At 52.1% G+C, this 20,863-nt stretch overlaps 1 protein-coding gene across 5 annotated transcripts in view; it reads left to right on the top strand.

Annotated features, from left to right (window-relative positions):
* DPP6 (dipeptidyl peptidase like 6) overlaps positions 1–20,863 on the top strand; it is a gene marked incomplete at both ends in the record, with an annotated part of 1,078,039 nt that overhangs the window by 905,861 nt on the left and 151,315 nt on the right. For all 5 annotated transcript variants that reach the window (XM_082632824.1, XM_082632826.1, XM_082632823.1 and 2 more), the window contains one exon: positions 699–819. In XM_082632824.1, coding sequence (XP_082488950.1) covers positions 699–819 — 121 coding nt within the window. The remainder of the gene's footprint in view (positions 1–698; positions 820–20,863) is intronic.

Below are 20,863 nucleotides of genomic sequence, written 5' to 3' on the forward strand. Positions count from 1 at the left end.
GATGATGGTGATGGTTGCACAGCAGTGTGAATGCACTTAGCGCCGCTGAACTGTACACTTAAACGTGGTCAAGGTGGCAAATTTTGTGTCATGTATGTTTTACCACAATAAAAAAACTTTGTTCCAGTCACTTTCTCAGGGACTCCTTGCCTGTCCTTTGGCCTAAGTTAGCAGCACTGTTACGTGTTCCCAGCGCTCCTCAGAACATTTTCCTGTTAAAGTTTGTCTTCTTTACCGAGTTGTGAGTAAAGGCACATGATACGTCCCACCTCATTCATCCCTGTGCTCTCCCATGATTGGCACAGAGTTGGTGCCCACTAAGTAACTTTTCATAAATGTTGAGTGAATAAATCTCAGATTTCAAGCTTCCCAGCCCGCCAGTCACAATTCCTAGGAAAAATACAATTGCTGAGATAGTCAAAGCCATTTGATGTTAACATACCCAAGAGTATCAGATTGTCTGGTCATGGTAAGTGATAACACTGGGTGAACTCTGTGGAGTTTGAGTCTCCAGTTGACCTTAAATGTAGATGATTTTGGAGATGGGTGAGTTCCAAAGGGTCCCAAGACTACGTCTGTTCTGTCAGATAAATGCAAAGGAAAATGCAGACCACATTGCTGGTTTGGGATTTTTAAAGAACACCCTGCTTGTAAGTACTTCCTTGATTAACGCTATGTTTTTTCTCTTTCCAAATTAGATATTTATCTTTGAAAACAATATCTACTACTGTGCACACGTCGGGAAGCAGGCCATCCGTGTGGTGTCAACTGGGAAGGAAGGCGTGATTTACAACGGCCTTAGCGACTGGCTGTACGAAGGTACGCGGGATGTGGGAGGCTTGGTTCCTGTGGTCTCTGCTGCTGCTGCGTCACTGGGGTTGGCCGTGGTGGTGTTTCCTCCGACTCTGTCAATTAAACTCCGTTTCTTGAGGTTCTGCTAAGTTACAAAGAGACTGTGGAGCCTCAGGGAGCAGGAGGCGACCCTCGGGGGCCTGCGGTGTTGAGTACTCACCTGGTGGCCAGGTGGGCAGGGCATCCCACAACCTTGTGCTGTGCTGAGGGGTGGCTCCAGGGACAGGCAGGATCCCAGACGTGCAGGTTTCCTGCTCCCTTTCTGAGAGGTTGAGTGCCTGGTTCTGCCTGGGGAGGGGAGAGCCGGAAAAGACATCAGAGGGTAAAGCTTCCAAAAGAAACGCGTCAGGGTGGCCTGCTGGCCTGTGTGCATCCACCTCATCGGACGTTTTCTGCTGCTGGTTTTCCTCTGGCACCAGAGGACTCCAGCGGTATGCATTAGTAAGTGACTAAAAAGCTGAGTGAGAAGCTCTCTTCTTAAGCATTTATAACCCGTCTCCACATTAATGACAACTTCGTCGTAGCAATAACAGTCCTGTATTGATTGCCGTTAGTTGCCAGGCGCTATGCTAAGCATTTAGTGCTTTTTATTACCTCCTTTACCCGCCACGTTAGTCCAGGCTGCTATAAGGAACACCACAGACTGGGCGGCTTAAGCAACTTTTATTTCTCGTAGTTCTGGAGGCTGGGAAGTCCAAGATCAGGGCTCCAGCAGAGCTGGTGTCTGGTGCGGGCTCTCTCCCTGGCTTGCAGACGGTCACCTTCTCCCTGTGTCCTCACATGCCGGAGGGAGAGGAAGTCATGGGGAGGAAGCTCTGGTCTCTTCATCCTCCTGGAAGGGCACCAACCCCACCACGGAGGCGCCACCCTCATAACGTCATCACCTCCCAGAGGCTCCGCCTTCAGACACCATCACATTGGGGATTTTGGCTTCCACGTGAATTTTGTGGGGCCACAGACACCCAGTCCATAACGCCCTCATGAGAGCATTCTGAGATGAGTGCTGTTATGGACATTTCACAGAGGAGGTGCAGTGAGGGTAAGTCATCTGCCCAGGGTTACACGAGGTTAGGGGAGATGTATCATGGAGTATCACTGTTTAAGTGCAGGACTGTCCCCTTTCTGGAAACGCAGATGTCAACAGGATGCTGACGCAGCCCAGCACTGTGCTGATGAACAGCTTGTGCTCTTGTCAGCCTACTGGTCTGAGACCACATGATCACAGGAAGAATTCACTGTGCTGGGCTGGGGCAAGGGTGGGGGGCGGTCAGGGGACCCCCAACGGGGTCTGGGCATGATCAGGCCCAGAAAATACCATGTTTCCTCAGTGCTGTGCATTCCTCAAGCTGGGTTCTGCATTGCAGGGGCTTATGTATCCTAAAGGACAGAGTGGATAGACCTGTATGTTTAGTCCTGCTTCCCATCGTGATTTCACTGAAGTCACTGAAGCACAAGGTTGACTTGATTTCCATTTTTTTAAATTGAGACGTAAGTCGTAGACAGTAAAATGCACAATTATAAAGACACAGTTTCATGGGTTTGACAAAGTATACACTGGGCAGCCCCATCAAGATATAGAACATTCCAGGAACTCCCTGGCGGTCCAGTGGTTAGGACTCTGCACTCGCACTGCCAGGACCCCGGTTCAATCTTTGGTTGGGGAACTAAGACCCCGCAAGCCATGTGGCGTGGCCAAAAAAAAAAAAAAAAAGATATAGAACATTCCATCATCTCAGAAAGCACCCCCCGAGCCCCTTTCCAGTCAAGTCTCCCCTCAACCCAAGCTTCCCTTCCAGAGGCTCCTGCCATCCTGATTTCTGTGCAGCTGGCTTCCTAACAGAATGCTGGGATGTGGGCACCCATCTAGGCCGTCCCTCTTAGTATGGTCTCCCTGGAAGTCCCATGTTTATTCCAGCATGGCTGCTGCTGCTCAGAGCACCCAAGATTCCGGTAGTGAGCTGCCTTCTGGGCCCCAGGAGAATCGACCTTGAGGTTTTATTGGGCTCATACGAGGGTGTCACTGGAACAAAATGGTCACTGTCCAATGTCTACCGTGCTTCCACTGTCCTGTGCACAAACAGCCTTATGAGCAGCAGGCCCCAAGTTCCAGGGCGATCAGGGCAATAACAATCCAATGACCCCTAAGAGAGAGAGGTCCCTGGAGTCCTGGCTAGAAGGACCTAGACCTGCCCTAGGAATAATCTCCTTCAAAAATCCATCGCCAGGAGATGGAGAATGTCTGTTTTAGTATCTTCCTAATAAAATAAAAAGCTCATTGCCTTGCAATTCAAAGTAAGCTTTTGCTTCAGCAAATCCGTTGAAAAGAAATATTTCCTCAAGGCATTTACACAGAATTGCGTTGGTATGATAACAGGGCCCCAGATAGTCTAAATCAATCCCAGTTGGTGTAGCAGCTTCATCTCCTTAGTGTTGTCCCCTGGAAGGTTACATATGCTGACGCTTCGATCTCTGAAGTTGGGAGCGTGAGAGCTCTGGGGAATCTCGGTTCCTTTTTTAATAATTGGAAGGTAAACTCTGAAGATTGCCTTTTTCTAATCTGTGACTTAACTGCTTCACTTCCACATGCTCCTTAAAAAAAAAAAAAAAAAGGAGAAAAAAGATGAGGGGGGAAAATACCCTGACAGCATTTGCAGGGGGCCTGACTCGCTTGGAGATGTTAGTTCTGAGAAGAAACGAAGCTATATAAGTTCTAAGCCACCCTGCAGCCCGTAGGCTTGTTGGCAGTCAGATGCCATATTGATTTGTTGTGTTCCCCAAAAAGGAACTTTGAACATATTGAGCATTTCAGAATATCGAGGACTGAGGGAGAGAAGAAGGAGACCTGGGGACTGCCAGGAATCTCCATCCCTGGACCAAAGGTTTACATGCACTCGGTAGGAAACGTCCCCAATTAACTGACTCAAGCCCCACACACGGAGAGGCACCCGCGGCACTGCCTGCACCCTCAGACCGTGTGTCTCACTGGCTTTCCAGATGCCCTGCCTCGTGGTGGCCACACTGATCTTGATAAGCAAAGTGCATGTCTTTATTTTACTCTTCTGGGCAGATGTCATGGAGTTACATAGAACTTTGATTTTAATATGGGAATAAAGGCGAAAGTGTCCTACAAACTGTTTTAAGGTTTACGAAAGTTGGTTATCCAGAAACTAAAGATGTTACTAGCTTTTTGAGAAGTCAGAAAGGAAGTTTCTGTTAAGAATTTGCACTTCCATGCAAGTGTTAGCAATTTTGCAAAGCTCCTAATACGTAGGCTTATGGGCAAAGAGCTGGATTGTCCAAATTTTTATGAAAGGTTCATGGTTACCAGTGTTGCAGAGATGGTTGTATTTTCCAGTTGCTGCTATTTGTTTATATTATTGGGTTGGCCAAAAAGTGCCTTTGGTTTTTAACTAAAAGTAAAGACACATTTCTAATTTCCACCAAGAACTTTATTGAACAACGTATTCATCCTTTTGTTCCACTACCTTCTGCCATTTTTCAGGCAACTTCATAGTTCCATCTTCCCAAAACTTTTTATCTTTTTGAGCAAAGAACTGTTCCAGGTGTCTTCCAGGGAATTAAATTTTTTCCATTAAGAGAATTTTGTAAAGACCGAAATAAATGGAAATCCAAAGGTGCAATGTCTGGTGAATACGGCGGATAAATCAGAACTTCCCAGCCAAGCTGTAACAGTTTTTGCCTGGTCATCAAAGAAACATACGGTCTTGCATTATCCTGATGGAAGATGATGCATTTTCTGTTGACTAATTCTGGACACTTTTCGTCGAGTGCTGCTTTCAGTTGGCCTAATTGGGAGCTGTACTTGTTGGAATTAATCTTTTCATTTTCCAGAATGAGCTCATAATAGAGGACTCCCTTCCAATCCCACCATATATACAACATCACCTTCTTTGGATGAAGACCGGCCTTTGGCGTGGTTGGTGGTGGTTCATTTCGCTTGCCCCACGATCTCTTCCATTCCACATTATTGTACAGTATCCACTTTTCATCACCCATCACAATTTGTTTTAAAAACAGAACATCTTCATTCCATTTAAGTAGAGAATTGCATGCGGAAATACAGTCAAGAAAGTTTTTTTTTTTGCTTAACTTGCGTGAAAGCCAAACATCAAAGCGATGAACATCACCAACCTAGTGCAAATGATTTTCAGTGCTTGATTTGGATATTTTGAGTATGTCCGCTATCTCCCGTGTGGTATAATGTTGATTTTTCTCAGTTAATGTCTCGATTTGATCACTGTCAACTTGAGCTGGGCTACCTGACCCTGGAGCATCGTCCAGTGAGAAATCTCCAGCACGAAACTTCGCAAACCACTTTTGACACGTTCCATCAGTCACAGCGCCTGCTCTGTACGCTGCACAAATCTTTTTTGGTGTTTCAGTTGCGTTTTCACCTTTCTTGAAATAATAAAGCATAGTGTACGGAAAATGTTCCTTTTTTTCTTCCATCTTCAATATTAAAATAGCTACACAAAAATTCACCAATTTTGATAAGCCTTTTTTAAATACACGCTGATATGAAGCTGTCACAATCTACCAGTAGTGTTTCAAATGAAGTTAAAGATAACTAAGCACTCCCAGAGTCATCTTACGGAAAAAACCAAACGCACCTTTTGGCCAACTCAGTATTTTCATTTTCATCGTTGCCATCATACACACGAGGTATAGTGGTACACAGCACAGAATTTTGGGCCAATAATTTTTCAGTAATGAAACTTTAAGTCATTACATGTTTCCACTGAACTAGGACACCTGCACCCCTCTATTGCCAAAGCAGTCATATGCGTAATCCTAAATAAATATCAGTATTCAGTGATATGTCATTTTATCATGAAATGGCTCATACCCCAGTGGAAAGCTGGAGTGTGTCAGGCTCGTTTGAGAACCGCTCTCTCCCCACGTGTGTACCAGTCCTTGTCACCTCCACTCCTCTGAGACCCGATGGAGGTAGGGTGGGGGCAGTGAACTTGAGAAGGTGTTCACAGGGCACAGCCTGGCGCCATCAGGCTGCGATGTCAGGGAGAGCCGAGAAATGCCTGGAGGGCATTTATTTAATATCTGGTTTGGTGTGGATGAAACCCCGGGATGAATTTTACCCTGAACTAGTCCAGAGCTTGGTGGTACTTGGAAACGTGATTGGATGCGGGGAGGCTGCTCGGCCGGGCAGCCTCGCCACGAGAGAGTCGGCGGCAGTGATGCTGAATAAGGCCCTCTGCTGGCTGCTCGGTGTCAGCTCCTCTGCTTGGCTTCAGGACCTAGGCCGTCAGGCAGTGCCTGGTTGACAGTGGCCAGAGGGACAGGCACGAGAGGACCGGACGCTTCTGTGGCGCCCTTGCGCGGCCCTCGGCTCTCCCTCCCTGGCACGCCTGCTCCCCTTCCCCGGAGTCCCGGTGCTCCTGAGGGCCGGCTGCCCCGTGGGCCGTGGTCCCCATGGAGCTCTGTCCTCTGCCCCCAGCGCCCCGCCCCGGCCCCGTGCTGACTGCCCGGGTTCACTTGGGGCTGGTGTGGAGGAGCTGGGGTGCAGCCGGGCCCCTTCCCAGGGCTGGTGCCGGGGGAGGCACGTGCAGTGCCTCCTGATTCCAAGCTGAGAATGATCTAGAAAGGCTCTTCACGCTGGTGCGGTGAAAGTCGCGGGAGCTTCGCCAAGCCAGAGTCGGTCAGAGCCGCCCATTTGACACGCAAGCCTGGTCACGTGGCCCTTGCCCTTCACGCTCAGACTCTTGTCCAGAGGCTGCAAGGCCTGGGCGAGGCTGAGGCCTGTTTGCTTTTCTTAACACTGTCCCTCCAGGTATCTCTCAGAGTCAGCACTAATGACCTTACAGTTTTCTCTCCACAGAGGTGCTCTGAGAAGCCTCAGCGAGAGGCCAGGGGGGCCCCGGTGGACGAGCTAAAATTCTTTCCTGACTTTGTTTTGGGTGTGACTCCACGCCTTATAATTTGGATTATTCAAGGAGGCAGGGAGTTGACTGGGGGAGTGGCTGTCATGGGAAGAAATGTTATTACGACTGAAGCCCTTGTGGAGGTTTGTGCGGTGATTTGAATACGTGTGCTTTCCACGGGAACTGTTCCCCCGTAAAGAAAAGAGTCCTTCCCCGATCATCCAGAGCACCCCAGTCTTTCTAAATTCCCTGCAGTGAAATTGCTAAGTAATACTTCCCACGGGACGTGCCTGTTGGGTTTAACGTAAACTTGTGGTTTATTCGATGCTTGGTGAGCTGTGTGTGCTGACTTGTACACTTAGGCCCAGTGTCCACTGCCCACTTTGTACAGGTCGTCAGTGGACCGAGCCAGTGGGATCCCCCGTGGCCACAGGCCTCTAGTGAAGAGCCCTCGGCTGGGACTGTCATGTGTAGGTCGAGGACATACTGCACACCAAATCTTTGTCAGTGAGAAAGTGTTTCTAATGCCTCTTGCACTGTTTTTAAAACTCCCTAAAATACATTTGGCTCATGATATTTTGCAAAGCTTATAGAGCCACACACTGGAGTGTACATTCTTGATTGAGTTCTTCAAATGCTAATGTCCTGAAGTACCTGGTTAGGGCACTTCAGCTGTTAGCAAACTGCATGCTGGTGGTAGATGAAGGGAATTGACACGCCCATTGTGCATCATTCCCGCTGGGCTGATGGCTTTAAAGAAAGTTACGTGGCCAGGAGTTCAGTGGACTTAGAATCATGGTCAGTTCTGTATGCTGTTATTCACAGCACAGATCTGTAGTTCTTTGGACTTAGTGTTGGTTACTTCTCTGATTTACATGATGGGAACTCTTGGTCAGACCAGGAAACCTCTATCAGGACATGGGCAGAAGCTTGTGATTGGCTTTACAAAGCCCTCTCGTGTACGGGTGGCAGAGCCGTGGTAAAGGGCAGGGTCTTTGCAGCACCCATGCCTGCCTGTGAATCGTAGCTGCACCAGTGGAAGCTAGGTCAACCTGGGTGAGTCCTGAACTCTTTGTGTCTGTCTTCTTGTCTGCAGAACAAGAGTAAAGGTCATCAGTGTTCCCTAAGGTCATCACGGAAGTTAAGTGAGCTGATACGTGTACAGTTCTTAGAACAGTGCCTGGGACTAGGGAACTGCAGCTGTTGCTGTTAAAACTACTGTGACTTTATCTTGTAACTCCAAAAATTAGTCACGTAGCATGTACGCACCTCATTTTCTCATCTGGCATCGCCAGCAGTCAGGAGCACTAATGTGAAGTCCGTTCTCCTCCAGTACCGGTTTCAAAGACTGTTAAAATCTATTCACTCATGAGTTACTGTCTATAATGTGTTATATAAGAAGTACATGGCTTCCTACTCAACCTGGAGAGGACGTCTGTGCAGATATGAACATCTCCCTGGAACCTTCTGTCTGCATTTAGAGTCACCGAGCTGGAGTCACATCCCTCACTTGTCACCGACACCAGACAGCTGGTTAACCTATGAGCACCAAAGATCTTGTACCTCAGTAAAAAGTGTGCTTCAGGATGGCCTGTAGAAATTAAATACTTAAAAATCATATTCCAGTTCATCTATGGCTTCTAAAGAAGGATATGAATGTCAAAGTGATGACGAAAATGCCTGAATGTAATCAGCCTCTGGAAAAGCCCCCGGACCCGGGAGGTGCTGCCGTGGAGCAGTGGCTCCAGATGGCAGGGGCTTCTGCACAGTAACTCAGCACTTTCAGTATTTAATGTAAGTGAAAGGAACGAGTTTCCTGCACAGCCCTTGCCTCCAGCTCCGTGAAGTAGTAATGACCTTGACTTGCGTAGCAGGTGGATTTTACCTTGTAGAGAGACACAGAAAAGGCTAAAGCTGTTCAGTGGGGACCCACTCAGCTCGGACATAGAGGTGGACGAGGTGCTTCAGTCTGTGTTCCTTCCTTCTGTGCTTTCTCTGACCCCAAGAGAGACGTCCTCGGGTTTCTAGGTTTCTGTGCATATCAGCATGAGAACAGTGGTCTAAGGCAGGGAATGAGATTGTCAGGCGCGTGGGGAGAAGGTGATGGCCAGCCTACATCTAACTGGCCACCAAGGGTCTCCTCGCCCCCTGGACCAGTCCAACCATATCTGGGCCCTCCACTTCCTCCTGCGCCCCTCAAGTTCCATCACAACCTCCCCTGCCAGCACATCTCCCAACCGTGACGGTCCCTACACATGGCACTGCTTACCTGTCCTCACGGTGCTGCCTCGGCTCCAAAATTCAGATGCAGAAACCCTCCCGGGGAATCAGCTGGCCTCCCTTTTTTCACTATCATCATCAGAACTTCCACTTCCACAAACTTCCTTCAGCAAAAATAACAACCTGATTATTGAAAAGCAGGAACTGTTAATCTCATTGTAATTACGAGCTTCACTTTTTATCCCCAAAGGTAAAGGAATCAGGTGAGGCTTTAGGAATGGCAGCACTCCCCTTACCAGGGGCCGAGGGGAGTGAGATTGCAGCTGACAGCTCCAGACCAGCTCCCAAAGTGCCAGCCGTGGCTCGCCTACTGCAGGAATGTTTAACTGGGACTGTTTCTTCCATGGCACGCCTGACACGATTAAACAGGAATGAATCTATCGACTCCTCTGCAGGAAGAAGGCGCTGCTCTTATCCTGCCGCAGCTGTGGAAACTTGGGCTCAGCAATGTTCAGTGACTTCTCAGTGGTCACACAGCCAGTGAGCGGTTCCAACTTGGCCTCCTAACCACATGCCCATTGTGTGTATAAAAAGCTGCATTAACTTCTTGCAGGTTAAAAATAGGCTTGATTGATGCCCAAGTGATGAGTGGACCATGGTCTGCTCGCTCCACAGCCTTCAACACCCCCAGCTCCGTGCAAGGTGCTCCTCAGAGTGCAGATGTGAGAGCCCAGGAGGCCCGCGTGTGAGTCCCCGAGCTGCCACTCAGCCGCCCGGTGACCCTGAGGGAGTCACGTATCTTATCTGGCCCTCCGAACCCTCTCCTGAAAAGTAAGAGCTCAGATACCTTCCCCAAAGAATTGGTGTGAGGTTGGATGAGACCATATCCGTGAGAGCACAGGTAGAACCACGTGAGCTTGCCAGTACGTGTGATCGCGTATTAGCACATGGCTGTGAAGTGTTCACAAGGATAAACCTCCCGCCTGCCTGCCCTGCCGCCAGGGCTACTGTCGGACGTGGCAAAGTCTCAGATGTCCGTGTGCCTGGCATGGAACGAGGTCTACCATGAAGGGGCGGAGGTGTCTTTAATGGGAAGGTGGACCCAGACACCTCAAAGCACAACATCTCCAGCGGGTTAAGGGCCGTGGCTGTGGCCTTGGATTTCTCCCAGCAGAAGCTTGCAGAGACTTACGGCTCGTGATCTTCCTCGTCATGGCTCCTTGTTTTCCCTGCATGTTCCCAGCACCCTTCTGATCGCCATGGTGACCATACGGTTTGGACTTTAATTACTATTATATCTTTTTGCCTCCCGGAAGCATTCAGGCTGAGAGTTGCCATTTAAACTATGTAATTAATGGACTGTCCAGTTGTGGGGATAAGGTGTTAGGCTGGTCAATCTCCTGGTGTTACCCTGAAGGTTCTCCACTGAAAAGGTGATGTGGCCCAAGCTGGGGCCCGACCGCTGTGCCAGCTGAGGAAGGAACGGTATTCTGACCCGGGACACTCGGGCCAGTGGTGAGGGCCCTGACTGTGAAAACAGCTTTGGGAGATCAAATACTCGAACTCCGATCTGGAATTTCCCCTCAAGTTCAGTGCTAAGGGCAGGGCCTGTGACCTATGCTTTGCAACCTAGCATCCTCCCTGGACTAAAATAAGCCTGGTCAGAGAAGGGGGAAGAGGATAGCCGAGGTCAGCCTGGGAATCACAAAAGCAAACCAACAAAGCAAACCAGACACCACCTCCCTGATTCAGAACGAGGGGAATCACTCATGCCCCTCACCGCACCCCGCATCAGGGTGGAGGCGGGGCTGGGGCACGCTCCCCGTGGTCACTCAGGGGTCCAGGCTGCTGGGGCCGCCCTCCTCTCGGGTGGGCAGGCAGCCCAGCCCAGCGCGCTAGTGGAGAAGGGGGTTCAGTTCTGGAGAGACGCACGCTGGCAGTTACACGCTCGGCCTGCAGGTGACGCTGGCGGGCAGTCCTGCTCCTAACTCGTTATCCAGGACTCGGTGCCAGGGCCCAGGAAGTGGTGCCAGTAGCAGGAGACCCAGGCACGGCAGAGGCAACACTGAAGATTCCACATCTGGACGGCGAACAGCAGACCCCAAGTCTGGGACCAGAGCAGAAGGGGAGTTACTGCAGGGGTGTGGGGGATCCCTCAGAGTCGGTGAGGAGATGGAGGGTCAGGTTCAGAGGGCGGCCAGGAGTAGAGTGCTGTGGGACCAGTGTGGTTGCAAGGCTGATGCCACCGCGCTGGATGCCGGGAGGTGTGGGGACCTTGGAGGGGGGATGCCAGGTGAGGGCCACCTGCCGGCTCAGAGTGCACGTGACGTTAGCGAGCTGCTGCAGACGGACATGCCATGTCCCTGCCTTGGGCCGTTCAGGAAACAGCTGGGGGCTGTCCTTGCAGACTCACCTTATTTGACACTCAATTAGCTGGGGGGAGTCCTCAGACTCACTAGCTTGTGGGTTTCCCTCTTCCATGGAAGGTTGGTCAGTGTCACCTGTGCCTTGTGGCCAGCTGCCTTCTTCTTGGCGTCTCCTTGGATTCCGTAAATTAATGGCTGTGGTTCCCAGTGGACAGCACCCAACTGCAGGGGAGAGGCCCCAGGAGAGACAGGCCCCCTTGAGCTGGTCGTTGTGTGACACTGTTTGGTTAACTGCAAACCCCGGGGCCTCAGAGTCAGAAGCTGAGTCTGCACTTGATACTCCAGCGTGGGCCTTGTTAGTATCTCAGAAAAATAACTGATTGCTTTAATTCAGTGTGAAATTTGAAAATCAGAAATAAGAGAAGTCTGAGAGGAAAACGTTCTCTAAACGTGTGGGAAGAATTCCCACTGGTCTTGAGAAGTGTTTCTCACAATTAATTACCTAATCCTGAGAGATTTTGATAAATAATATATGATGTTCAGTGGTTATATTTTTAAAGCTTTTTAATTATGCATCGATTGTGAGATTAAGATAAACACATCTGCATCTTTTTGCTGTAGAGTCTTAATGAAATTTGGGTATCGGTGGCTGAAATCTTGATGCTCTTGGGAATTCCAATTCCTTTTCGTCTTTTCTGCCTCCTTAAATCACGTAATGATGGGACACCATTTGCCCTAGTATTGAGAGTTTGTTAATACGTTCCACCAAAATGCAAACAGCAAACGCTTGACGGGAGACACATCAGGCTCCAGGCTTGTATGTGCTCGAAACAACTTCATCTGAGGCTCAGAGGCCAGATTCCTGCCTCTGCTCTTTCGCCACTGTACCTGCTTCCTAACCTCTTTGGGCCTTAGTTCCTTTTCCCTGGTCTGCAAACATGGTGCAGTGAACTCCATAACGCTTCTCCCCACCCCGCTATGTTTTCGTACTTAAACGTCAGTGCCGGGACGTGCAGCATGCCATGCAGCATGAAGTCAGTATTGGCGCCAGGTGACTTTGTGGTGAGCTGACCTGTCCGCGGCTTTTCTTGGTGGGTGCGAGGGGCGAACAGCAGGGTGGGGGGCCAGCACGGGGCGCCTCTGTCTCCTGCTCCACCCCGTTCCCCCGACAGGACCGTACGATACTCAGGGGATCCTGACCCGCCTTCTCCCTGCCCCCGGGGGAAACTGTCTGCGCTCAGGGAAGCAGCCTTCCTCTCTTCCTTTTACCCCCTTTTTCCTTTCTTTCTATAAGATTTTCATTTTCAGTATAACTTTCCTCTTGGCTCAGGGCTGCCCTTGGGAAGGTGCGGGGTGGCGGGGGTGAGGTGACAGCTCAGCGTCTCCATGTCAGAGCCACCTGGACGTGGAGTCATGGAGAAGATGCCCTCTTACCTCTGATTCTATGAACTGGGGCCATGCCTGGAGGGCGATTGCAGGGCATAGGTCTCAGGTCAGCCTCACCTTCGTGCTCAGCCTCCCAGCAGCGGGAGAGCTGTCCTGGGAAGGTCACTGTCTTGGTGTTGGGTTATCCCAGAGTGACTCCTGCACTGGCCCCGAGAGCAGACACGCAGGCCCCGTGTCTCCACCGCACACGCTTGTGGCTCTGAGCCCCAGAGCAGGTCCCAGAGCCCAGGGCCCATCATCCCCAGGGCGAGCAGCATCTGCTCCCTCTGGCTCCAGCTGATGAGTCAGCCCCTCCCCGGGACACAGCACCTCCCTCCCAAGACCATGGCTCATCCGTTCAATGGAAAATAGGCACCCAAGCCGGGAAACTGCCAGGTGCCGGCTGTACCCAAAGTGGAGGTGACCTTGCAGCTCTTAATGGAAAACACCCGTCCAGCACCTTGTTCTCTTTGTAGGAATACGTACATCTGACCCTTGCTTTATTCATAGAAAAACCAAACAGCTGTGGGGACAGGAGCACGGAAGGTGTTGGGGTTTTAAATAGATGTTCCGGGGAAGGGGCCCGGTTTTCCAGGAGGTTATGGGGTCACTTCAAGAAGGAAGCAGGCCCTGCCCAGCCCTCAGGACAGTGAAGGTTCTAGATCCACTCTGCACCCTTATTTTTTCGGTTCTTTTAAGTGTCTGGCTCAGACTGTCTTAATCACTCTCTGACTTCTTCGTGTCCCTATCACATGACTTCCGTTAACGGTTAATTCTCCCCCCGCTTCCCGCCAGCTGGGTTCCCCCCACAAATCCCTGTGCCCGTGTCCCTACACAGATGTGAGGAATTTGCATGTAACAGAATCCATTCCGTGAGAAGATACTGTGAGACCTAGCCCTGGCCCATGCCCTGTACTGATTCTGGAACCATATGCACCAAGATGGTGTTTAATCACATCCGAGTCATATGGTACACATCTTCAGCACCAGTTAGACACTTTGGCAGAATGACCTGTTCTGATTTAAGATTGTAAAAATATGAAAATGGGAAAACCAAGCAACCACTAATCAATTAGCTCAAGAGCTAATTCCTTAAACATCTTTTCCAAATTTCCTTCTCTCATGATATTATCAGTACCTGGTTCCCAGTCTCTTCTCCAGTTTCTGTCTTTTCACTGCACGCTTGTAGATTTGAGATCCTGTAAGATGTCAGCCAACATAAGCTTGTCCTAAGGGGGAGATTTATGAAATAGTTGAGGAAACGCTGATGGTTAGAAAACCCGTGGTTGCCCGCCTACACCACGGGGGAAAGTCTGACGAGTGGTGCTTCCCCCGCCTCCCATGAGCCAGGTGCAGACGGCAGGCGTGGGCGGGCAGTGCCCTCCTGTCCTGGCACCGTGGCTGCTTCCACTCAGGCAGCACTTCCAGCCTCCAGCCTCTCCACCTGCCTTGCACTGAGGAGACTCTGGGTCCTAAAGGGAGTTGGGGTCAGAGCTCCCAGAACTTAGGGACAGAGGCACAGACTTCAGCGCCTGACAAGTCCTCCCCAGGTCCTCAGCATGCCAGGAGTCCCCCTCTGTTCCTGGGCCAAAGGAAGGTTTCCTTGGACTCTGCAGGGAGCATACCACACTGCACCTTGGAGGCCATGCGGGTCGAAAGCCGGAAATGAGAAACAGTCCTGAGTGGTCGTGGCTGAGGTTTGCAGAAGACCAGGTGAGGCAGGGGTCTCGCCACCTGCCACGACGTCCAGCTGCTTTCCACTCAGGCCGGGCCATGTGGGTCTCTTTCTATGTGCTAGAGTTTTATATAATTACTTTTGTTTCATTGTAAATTTAACTGAATCTGGAAAAATCATCATTAAGGGAACACAAAGCTGAAGGGGGAATTGAAAACTATGTAAAGGAAACCTTTCAGGCTGCCAGGGAGTTGGCCTTCTCTGGGTAATGGGGCTTGACTGACTCTGACTCAGATGATAACAGGATCGGGAAAAAGGAAGTGATTTTTCCCACACTGAGATCTCCCAAAGCAGATGACACTAAAACAGATGATGCTTATTTAGCAGGAGATGAGGAAGGAGTGTGTGTGTGTGTGTGTGTGTGTGTGTGTGTGTGTGTGTGTGTGTGTGTGTGAGAGAGAGAGAGAGAGAGAGAGAGAGAGAAACTGAGAGACAGAGACAGAAAGAGACAGAGATTTTACCAAAGAAAGAGAGATTTAACAGAAGTTTGAGGACTTTCTTTGCTCACAGTGTGGCTGGCTCCTTTTGGTATCGCTGGAGTCCTCAAACACTGCCCCTCACGTGGGACAATGACAAGGAGAGTGGCCGAGTTGCTTTTACACGGCAGACGGATTTGCAGGTGGTCATCAAAGGGCCATCAAAGGCCTTGGGTGCCCACCCTACAAGAGCAGCTTCTTGACAATTTCCTACTTAAAACTCGCCAGCCACTGGAGATGCATTTGTTGACTTTTTGCCCCCAGAGTAAAAAAAGGAGGACGGGAGAATTGAGGCGATCTATCGGTGTTTGGAGAAGCTGCAACTTAGCAGCCAGCAAGGTTATAATGAACGTCTGAGTGGTCATGCCGTGGAATAAAAATCAAACCCAGACTCATGTCTCCTCCCTGAGGACACGGGGAGGGACGCTGCCCCCTGGTGGCCATCCCAGGAGTCTAGGGGTGCGTCGGCCCTGTCCTCCAGTGCTGATTTGCGGGAGTTGGCAGACTGCTCTGATGGTGATGAGCTGCTTGCGGAGAGTAACGTGCAAACCACCCGGTGCTGGTGAGCGAGGTGGGCTGCGAGCGGCGAGGTAAGAGCTCCTTTGCCTCCTGGCTTGACGTCCGCTGATTCCTTTTTTAACTCCCCATTTAATTCTGCTCTCGGCACCTCGGGTAAAATATTTAGTGACAGAAAAAGGCTGCAGGTGCACGCGGGAATAAATAAGATTTTCTGCATTTAGAATGAGGCCATTTATTTCCGAGTACAGATACTTGAGGCAGGTTATTTATGTCTTTTGCAGCTTTCCAGGACCCACATTTCCCCGGCGCTTTGATTTTCCCCAGAGTCTGTACAGCAGCGGGGGTGGAGGTGGCAGGCAGTTGTTAACAGGGAGAACCCACGGGGCCGGGTTTTTTAGGAATGATCCCAAACGCTGACTCACTGTCTGCATCTGTTCTGATCTGCATCTTGCCTCATTAAAAGATGACTCTGTAACACTGATGTGACCCAGACGGATGGAGCCTCCAAATGCTGAGCCATAGCCCGAGCTGCCGGACTGCTGGGGGCAGGCAGGGGAAACAGGCTGTAGGCTCGGCCCCTGGTTGGCCATGCCCCGGCAGTGTTTGGACGAGCAGTGGACCAGGAATCTGGACACTGAGCCAGCCCCACCCTCTGCCGTCCTGCAAGTCTGGGGAACAACCCTGGGGAAGTGTCCACTCCACACTCCCCAAGGCCAGAGTCCAGTCAGGGCTCTGGCACTCCCTTTGAGCAAGCTGCCCATGTCCCTGGGCCTCAGCTTTCTCCTCTGTGACATGGAATCACAGAAGCAGCCTCACGGTTGCTAGGATGTCAGTAGGGTGGTCACAGTACCTGGCACACGGTGAGCTTTGGGTCACTAGTAGGACAGGTGACATACATGCCCTTCCCGTTGCACTAGATTACGGTGAAGCTCAGGGCATGTGGGGCCTGTTAGTCCCAGAGCCCAGGGTGTTGTCTGGTTGTGAATGTGGTCCTTCCTGCAGCATTTATCAAGGAGAGAAGAAGCAGCCAGACCGGGAGAAGCTGAGCTCAGGCACGTGTGAGTGAGGCTGGGAGGCTCCAGAGAACATTCTGCGGGTCAGAGTCAGAGGAGGACCAGGGCAAAGTGCTGAGCTGGGTCCTGTCTTCACAGGAAGGCACCTCCCCTCCGAGTTCCAGAGGCACAGCTTCAAAAAAATCACCTGTAGACGATCCACTCTGTAGGGTTTGGAGGCCCCCAGGAAGCCTGAGTCCCTGTCCCTTGACCAGGAGATAAAGCCTCCCCGTGGGAGAAAGGGGGAGCCCCGTGTTTGCGGTGAGGACGCAGCCCCAGTGGATTCTGCCGTCTCTTCATGTCCTTTGGCGCCTGATCCAGTTGGGTGCTTGTTAACAAAGCCCCTCCCTTGTGAGATCCCCCCAAGTACTAGCACACTCTTCTCAGGCTTCTGGAAATTTCTACCTGCAGTTATTTTATTCATAGAGAGATTCTGGCAGCCCCTTTCCTTTGGATTGCACTTGGCCAAAAAACATTAGAGGAAACAGCAGAGTTCACTTGATTTTAGACTTTCGCATGCTGTTTGGATCTTGGCAAAGGGAGACTTAACTCATGGTGACTGTTGCTTTTCACTCTAAAAAGAAGTTGAAGTTTTCTGCCAACTATTGTACAAATTTGAGAAGATTCATTAAAGAACTGCTGATCCTACAAAACACAACTAAAATATACCGTCTTTATCTTAGAAGTGAGTTCCCTCAGAGGACGGGGACTCCCGCTGGAGCCCTTCTGGAACTCAAGGGTCAGCTCCTCGTAACTGGAGTTTTGTCTCCTGCCCTGCATTATTCCCAGGGCCGCGGGACCTCACAGTTTATGCTCCACTTAGAGCTGGTGGTGTAGAAGGTTAGCTAGGAATGAGCGCGCCGGAAGAAGGCAGTGGGAAGGGTACCCGGGTGCCGTCACAAGCTCACCCAGAGCAGAGACCCGTCGGCCCCGGGGAGGGAGAAGCTGACCTCACCCCCTGGAAGAGCTGCTCTATAATTGGCCCTGAACCACTTGATCTCCATTTGCCTTCCAGCGCTGTCTGCTTTACAGTGTAGATATTTGCATTTCACTCCATAAATGGACCTAAAATCATGGGCTCTCAGAAGGTTGCCAACCTGCAGCTGTCGAGGTGAAGTCGACCATCCGGTGAGAGTCGTGTCGTGGGAAGAGACGGGTCTTGGGGTCCGGCAGCCCTGGACTGACTCCACCGCGTACCCGCTGTCGGAACTGCAGCGAATTGATTCCTGGGCAGGGGCCTCAGCCGCCGCCTCCGGGAGCTGGGAGGCGGCGCCTTGTGGGCCCGCAGTAACCCGTGTAGCGCCCATCACCACGGTCACCTGTCAGGCTCTCGCCGAGTTCCATCTGTTGCTGCTTGTGCTGTCGCTGTCGGAAAGTGCCACGTTGGTAACAAACAGAACGATTTCCATTTCACCTTTCTGACCCTGGGTGTCCAAGACCCTCCCAGAAGCACGCCTGCACCCCACCTTTTAGCACTGGCCACCACAGTAGGGGACAGCGGTGCTCAGGGCCTAGGAGTGGGGGACAGTGGGCAGTTGTCACTCTGGTGACATGTGCATAGCATGTCGGCAAACGTTGCAGCTGCAGGCGGTGTTGATGCTGGTGCCTTGGCTCCAGGCGGGGCTGCCCGCCGTCACCCCCATTCATTGATCTAGTGTCATAAAGAGAGTGAACAGGCAGAGGGCACAGGCCATCAGCCGACAGTCATGGCCATTTGGTTTGCTGGTCTAAGGGGCCTTCTGTGAAGGGGAGACACCTGGAACCCAAAGCCTCCTCCCTTTCACTTTCTGGAGATGGTGACAGGTGTGGAAAAGCCACAGAATGGGGCGGTGGGGTCCCGTGAACCAAAGGAAGCACAGGCAGGATGGGGCTTCCCTCAGGGGCAGGTGCAGCCCAGAGCCCCTCTCCCCGTCTCCACAGAGTTCCCTCCTGTCCCTGCCCACACGATGCTCCTTGTGGCCGGGGGCCTGGAGAGGACCGTCCCCAGCGTTCTCAACAGTGAGTGCTCCACCTGCAGCCGTCACTGAGGGTGCTCGTGGGCCTCGGGCACAGACAGAAAGCCAGCATGCCTGGGGGCGGGGAGGGGCCCTGGGCTCCGGGACTTCGATGGTTGGAAGCATTTTCTGCGCCTGTATCGCAGACAGAGCTCAGCGGGGGCCAGGCCACGCTCTTCCCGTCTCCTGGGTGAGGAATGAGAAGCAGCAGGGCTTGAAGGGCTTGGTCAGGGCCCCGCTGGTTGGTGCCCTGGTTGGATGGACCTGTCTCCATGACTCCCAGGCAGCAGTGTCCCACCGCAGCCCAGCCCCAGTGACGCCCAGGTTGGGCGAGCGGGGAGGTGGGGTGCTGAGCGGCATCCCTAAGAGCAGGTTTGCTGAACTCGGTTTACTTCCAGACAGTCTTTCAAACGGCGGGGCCTGCCTGGTCGTGAAATCAGTGTCTTGGGATAGGAGGTACAGAAGGGGACAGAAACTTTAATGCAAAGGGTAACATGATACAGGGTAGAAAATATCAGAAAGCATAAGAAACGGTAAGAACGGGCAGTGTCACTAGCCGTTGGTCCCGGCGTGTGTGTGCATATGTGACGGTGGGTCGTGGTCAGAAACAGTTGATCATACAGAGATGACCCCACCTGGGTGTAGGACGGCCAGAGGCAGCCTGTCTGCAAGTGAGCAGCTTTTGGGGAGGCGGGACGGGGTTCCTGTTCCCTCCAAGGAGAGGACGTGGGAGCCACAATGTGTTGAAACATAGACACAGCGTCAGGGCTCTTTCAGCCGGGGCCACCTCTCAGGCTGAGCCTACCTCCAGAGCCGCCTGGTCCTGGGCGCCCCGCTTCTCTGAGACAACCCGGTGCAACCAGGCCCTGGTTCTGAGCAGCGGGGCAGCCGTGAGGACAGGAGGTCGCTGCAGAGGAGGGGAAACCATGCATGCAGCAAGGCAGGAGTGGCTGGGGGGGTTCGTATCACCCTCCGGTCTTTTCTCATCCTTTGCCTCTCCCCTCGTGCCATGTGTCTACCCGGCTGGGCAGGTTTCAAAGTAGGGAGATAGAACGAATTTTATAGGACAGTCGCTTTATGTATATAACCTTTGGGTGTTTGCATATACAGTGTATGGGCCCCGTTTGTCCCCTTACCCCGGGGAGGTGAGGCGGGAGCAGCGGAGGAGGCCGAGGAGCTTTCGATGACGGGGAGGAAGGGCGGGCAGGTGGGAGAGGTGGTGGCCGTTGCTGGAAAGGCAGCAGGCGTCACGTCGTGTGTCTGCTGACGGGCGCCATCCCGCAGAAGAGGAGGAATCCACGACGGAGGAGAGAAAGTGGACAACTGCTGGCCGTAGGCTTGTGCGGGGTTCAGAGCACCTGTGCAGAGGTTGCTCTTAGCTGGGAACAGACAGTTGTCCATGATCATTGGAGCCGAGGGCTTGTGGAGAGGCGGTGGGTGCTGGCGGCAGTCCCTCTGATTACTAAGCCAAGAAGGAGGGGCTGAGGAGGTCTGAAGAGGGCGCACGTAGGACACCGTTCCCCAGGAGGGAAGGAGGGGGAGTGGATTAGGAAAAGGGGGGTAAGAGCCCCAGTCCTGCTTGCAGGCAGAGGTCAGGAACTGGAAGTGAAACCACGTGGCCTGCTTATGTGTTGTCCCTGAGCCACATGCAGCCAGACTGGTGCCGGTGTAAGTCAGAGCCCAGCCTTGAACCAGGGCTGGGGTTTTGCCAGAAAGTGAGCCGTGGACCAAGACGGGTAGCTCGGCCCAGCCCCCGTCCTGGCTCCCGGGAAACCCCATGCATGTGGCCGTCGGGGGTATTCCTGTGGCATCACCACTGGTGGTTCTCACGGTCACACTTGCGGAGCATTTCCTGTTCGCAGGACACTTGTGCGGGACGATGCCCTGTCGGTGCTGCTCTGATCTCAGGCTGTCCCGGGGCCTGGACGCACAGGCTGGGCTAGAGAGCCGGGGAGGTCTGTAGGGTCCACGTCTAAGGCAGGGGAAGCCCTATGGACAGACGTGGCCCCAGGGGATGGGCCCCCTTCGCTCTGATCACCACTCTTAGTCCAGTTCAAGCCATCTATTGAGCACTCACTGTGTGCTGCGCACCGTGTGGGCGGTTTGCCCTCCGGCCTGGGGTGTCTTTCTCACTGGATTTGAGCAGCTCTGGACACAGAAGGTGGGAGGCCTCCCCAGGGGCGACCTGATCCCGCTCCGCCAAGGCCTCCCCTCCCCCTCGTCCAGCCCCGCCCAGACTCTGAATCTTGCCTTTCCTTCCTCTGAACACTGTAGAACTAAAATGTAGTCCTAAACTGTTGGGTTGCCAAAGTTACAGAACAGGA

The sequence above is a fragment of the Mesoplodon mirus genome, assembly GCF_964341445.2.
Source record: "Mesoplodon mirus genome assembly, chromosome: 9".
In the NCBI taxonomy this organism is placed as follows: Eukaryota; Metazoa; Chordata; class Mammalia; order Artiodactyla; family Ziphiidae; genus Mesoplodon; species Mesoplodon mirus.